The 4,343-nt window shown below is 40.7% G+C and overlaps 1 protein-coding gene across 1 annotated transcript in view; it reads left to right on the top strand.

Moving 5' to 3' along the window:
• COL12A1 (collagen type XII alpha 1 chain) overlaps window positions 1-4,343 on the top strand; it is a 118,780-nt gene that overhangs the window by 59,046 nt on the left and 55,391 nt on the right. The window contains exons 33-34 of the mRNA XM_007456595.1: window positions 425-555; window positions 1,764-1,906. Of these exons, the coding sequence (XP_007456657.1) occupies window positions 425-555; window positions 1,764-1,906 (274 nt within the window). The remainder of the gene's footprint in view (window positions 1-424; window positions 556-1,763; window positions 1,907-4,343) is intronic.

Raw genomic sequence — 4,343 nt, 5'->3', positions numbered from 1 at the left:
AGGGAAAAAAGCATGTTTGTTTTAGCTGTAGCCGAATGATTGAAAAGTGGAGCTAAAGAGTTAACCAATTTACCTTACTGCTGAAAAAGTTCATATTCAGTTAGTAGGACTTGACAGAGGGTGGTAGGTTGGTGTCTTGTGCCTGGGTGATCAGGGAGTTTTTGCGGCGGGGGGTGGGGTGGGGTTGGGGCTAGGGGAAATAATCATTCCAGGGAGTTCTGAGAGGGAGCCTGGGGTGAGTGTAGAGAAGTCTTCAGAAACTCTTATAACAGTTTGTGTGGGGGCGCATCATTACATCCCAATATTATAGACCTTGCTTCTTGGCTTGGTCTTGAGTTAATATTTTGAGTATTATATTATTCGAAGTATTATTTCTTTTCCAAGTTTTTCAAATCAGATACTTTACATTTTATTAAAATCTTTAGGTACCAATCCCTGGGAATACCAATTATGCCATTCTTAGGAATCTGCAGCCAGATACCTCATACACTGTTACAGTAGTTCCCGTTTATTCTGAAGGTGATGGAGGACGCACATCAGATACTGGAAGGACATGTAAGTAAGAAGGCAGAAAAATATTGCTTTTTCATGATACGTTTTGCTTTTCCGTGTAAAGGCCATATAGGCCCATTGAAGAAAATTTGGAAAATTCATGATAGAGCAAAAACATAAAAATTACCCATAGTTTACCATCCAAACACCACCAACTGTTAATATTTTAGTGTATGAAATAAAAAGTTATAATGGCATTCTTCTTCTGAAATGATAATTTCAGGATTTATAAATGTGTGTGTAATCACCAGTATTCTGGTTCACTCACAAAAGTTCAGGAGCTTTGCTTTGCGCCTTATAAATTTGTGTGAAGCAGTGGTTTGTAATTGGCTTTCCTAGTGTCAGTTGTTGAAATCTGTTTGTCACATTACTTGATTGCACATTTCTCTGGTTTGCTGATGAAGTGCTTTTTGGCGCTGAAAATCTGTGTGCTTTCATTTGCCATTAACATCTTGAGAAACCAGCGTACAGTGGTTTTACAATTCTTTCTAGTACTGCTTAAAGGCTTTGGGGCATACCTATAAATATTTCTTTGGCTTTAAAAATACACTTGCTGATGGCTAAAAGAGAGCAAATACAGATGACTTCTTTTGGCGAAAGACTAGCGGTCTGCAAAGATGATGTTATTGGCTAAACTAGAGTTTGGGGTTAATACATGGATTTAATTTGCATGTTTTCTAAGTCCCTATGGGGGCAGTTAACTGAGAACTGAGTGTATCTTTTCTCCCTCCTTTTGCCTTTTCTTTTAATCACAGAAGACATTCAGTATCTATTTGTTGAATGAGAAGGAATGAATGGGTGAATGTAGCTGATGGAATTAGACGGCTTCATCGGTGTTGTCAGTTTTCACCTAGAAGGCAGAGCTATAAACTCCTCTTCTTTATCTCTCCGTTACCTGTGTTGGAAAAATGAAGCTTCTTGTCCCTTGCCCCTTGTTCTTTTATGGCCAACCCAGTGCTATTATTGTACTTTTACTACCTTGTTTTTATGGGCAACAACTTTGCTTCCATACAGACCAAGGACATAGTTGGCTAATTTTGACTACATTTGGATTTGCAGAATTTTCATCTGCTTTTGTGTGTAGATAATTAGAAGTTTAAGGAGGACAGTATTTTATCCTGTTACAGAGTAGAAGTTTTGGAGAAGTGATAGCAAAAGCTTGACATGTATAAACAGGTGTAAGAAATATGTGTTGGCTTTTCTTTCCTCAGTGGTGAGAGGGCTGGCAAGAAACGTCCAAGTGTACAATCCAACGCCAAACAGCCTGGACGTTCGCTGGGGCTCGGCGCCGGGGCCGGTGCAGCAGTACCGCGTCGTGTATTCGCCCCTGGCTGGCCAGAGACCCTCGGAATCTGTAAGTCATGCTGTCGTCGTAGAGCTCGACAGAAGAATGCTGTAGATTTTACTGTGCCTCCTGCTTTAGTTGCTGGCCCAGAACAATAAGTCAGTTGGTGTGGTACCTACCGGGTCTCCTGGAAACTTCCTTTCCTGATGAGCTTAGGCTCAAGTTTGTGTCCTGTTTGGTTGCCTGTGAGGATGAAAGCCACGGGCATGCCCATGTGTAATGCTTAAATGATTGCTTTTGATGAACTAAAGTAGGTGTATTAACTATAGGGTTAGTTAGCAAAAATGAATTTTGGAAAAATGCAAATTAGCTATATAAGTTAAAAGCCCCAGCAGTTATGTGTAATGCTTAAATGATTGCTTTTGATGAACTAAAGTAGGTGTATTAACTATAGGGTTAGTTAGCAAAAATGAATTTTGGAAAAATGCAAATTAGCTATATAAGTTAAAAGCCCCAGCAGTCTCTTTGTTGGGGCTAATGGCAGGCTCCAGGAGGGCTCACGCCAAGGTACTTCCCACAGATCTTCTGCTGTAAGTGTCCCGTCCCAAAGGTGAGCCACAGCCACCCTCCTCCTCTGAAGGAGACCCTCCAACACTAGCAGCCGAGTGGATGAAAGGCTCTTGCTGCTCCAGCCAGGAGTCAGGACTCTGCCTCTGAGGTGGGAGAGCCAACTTCAGAACACTCGTCAAGAAGAGACCTCCCAGCCCCACATAATATCAAACGGCGAAAATCTCCCAGAGATCTACATCTCAACACCAGCACCCAGCTTCACTCAACGACCAGCAAGCTACAGTGCGGGACAACCTATGCCAACCATATAGCAAAACAGGAACACAACCCCACCCACTAGCAGAGAGGCTGCCTAAAATCATAATAAGTCCACAGACACCCCAAAACACACCACCAGACGTGGACCTGCCCACTAGAGAGACAAGATCTAGGCTCATTCATACACCACAACACAGGCACTAGTCCCCTCCACCAGGAAGCCTACACAACCCACTGAACCAACCTTAGCCACTGGAGACAGACATCAAAAACAACGGGAGCTACGAACTTGCAGCCTGCAAAAAGGTGAACCCAATCACAGTAAGATAAGCAAAATGAGAAGACAGAAAAACACACAGCAGATGAAGGAGCAGGATAAAAACCCACCAGACCTAACAAATGAAGAGGAAATAGGCAGTCTACCTGAAAAAGAGTTCAGAATAATGATAGTAAAGATGATCCAAAATCTTGGAAATAGAATGGACAAAATGCAAGAAGCAGTTAACAAGGACCTAGAAGAAATAAAGATGAAACAGACAATGATGAACAACACAATAAATGAAATGAAAAATACTCTAGATGGGATCAATAGCAGAATAAATGAGGCAGAAGAACGGATAAGTGACCTGGAAGATAAAATAGTGGAAATAACTACTGCAGAGCAGAATAAAGAAAAAAGAATGAAAAGAACTGAGGACAGTCTCAGAGACCTCTGGGACAACATTAAACGCACCAACATTCGAATTATAGGGGTTCCAGAAGAAGAAGAGAAAAAGAAAGGGACTGAGAAAATATTTGAAGAGATTATAGTTGAAAACTTCCCTAATATGGGAAAGGAAATCGTTAATCAAGTCCAGGAAGCACAGAGAGTCCCATACAGGATAAATTCAAGGAGAAATACGCCAAGACACATATTAATCAAACTGTCAAAAACTAAATACAAAGAAAGCATATTAAAAGCAGCAAGGGAAAAACAACAAATAACACACAAGGGAATCCCCATAAGGTTAACAGCTGATCTCTCAGCAGAAACTCTACAAGCCAGAAGGGAGTGGCAGGACATACTGAAAGTGATGAAGGAGAAAAACCTGCAACCAAGATTACTCTACCCAGCAAGGATCTCATTCAGATTTGATGGAGAAATTAAAACCTTTACAGACAAGCAAAAGCTGAGAGAGTTCAGCACCACCAAACCAGCTTTACAACAAATGCTAAAGGAACTGCTCTAGACAAAAACACAAGAGAAGGAAAAGTCCTATAATAACGAACCCAAAACAATTTAGAAAATGGGAATAGGAACATACATATCGATAATTACCTTAAATGTAAATGGACTAAATGCTCCCACCAAAAGACACAGATTGGCTGAATGGATACAAAAACAAGACCCATATATATGCTGTCTACAAGAGACCCACTTCAGACCTAGAGACACATACAGACTGAAAGTAAGGGGATGGAAAAAGATATTCCATGCAAATGGAAACCAAAAGAAAGCTGGAGTAGCAATTCTCATATCAGACAAAATAGACTTTAAAATAAGGACTATCAGAAGAGACAAAGAAGGACACTACATAATGATTAAGGGATCGATCCAAGAAGAAGATATAACAATTGTAAATACTTATGCCCCCAACATAGGAGCACCTCAATACATAAGGCAAATACTAACAACCAT

This window comes from Lipotes vexillifer, unplaced genomic scaffold (genome assembly GCF_000442215.2).
Source record: "Lipotes vexillifer unplaced genomic scaffold, Lipotes_vexillifer_v1.1 scaffold1226, whole genome shotgun sequence".
Classification (NCBI taxonomy): domain Eukaryota; kingdom Metazoa; phylum Chordata; class Mammalia; order Artiodactyla; family Lipotidae; genus Lipotes; species Lipotes vexillifer.
This window is presented reverse-complemented; position numbering and strand designations above follow the sequence as displayed.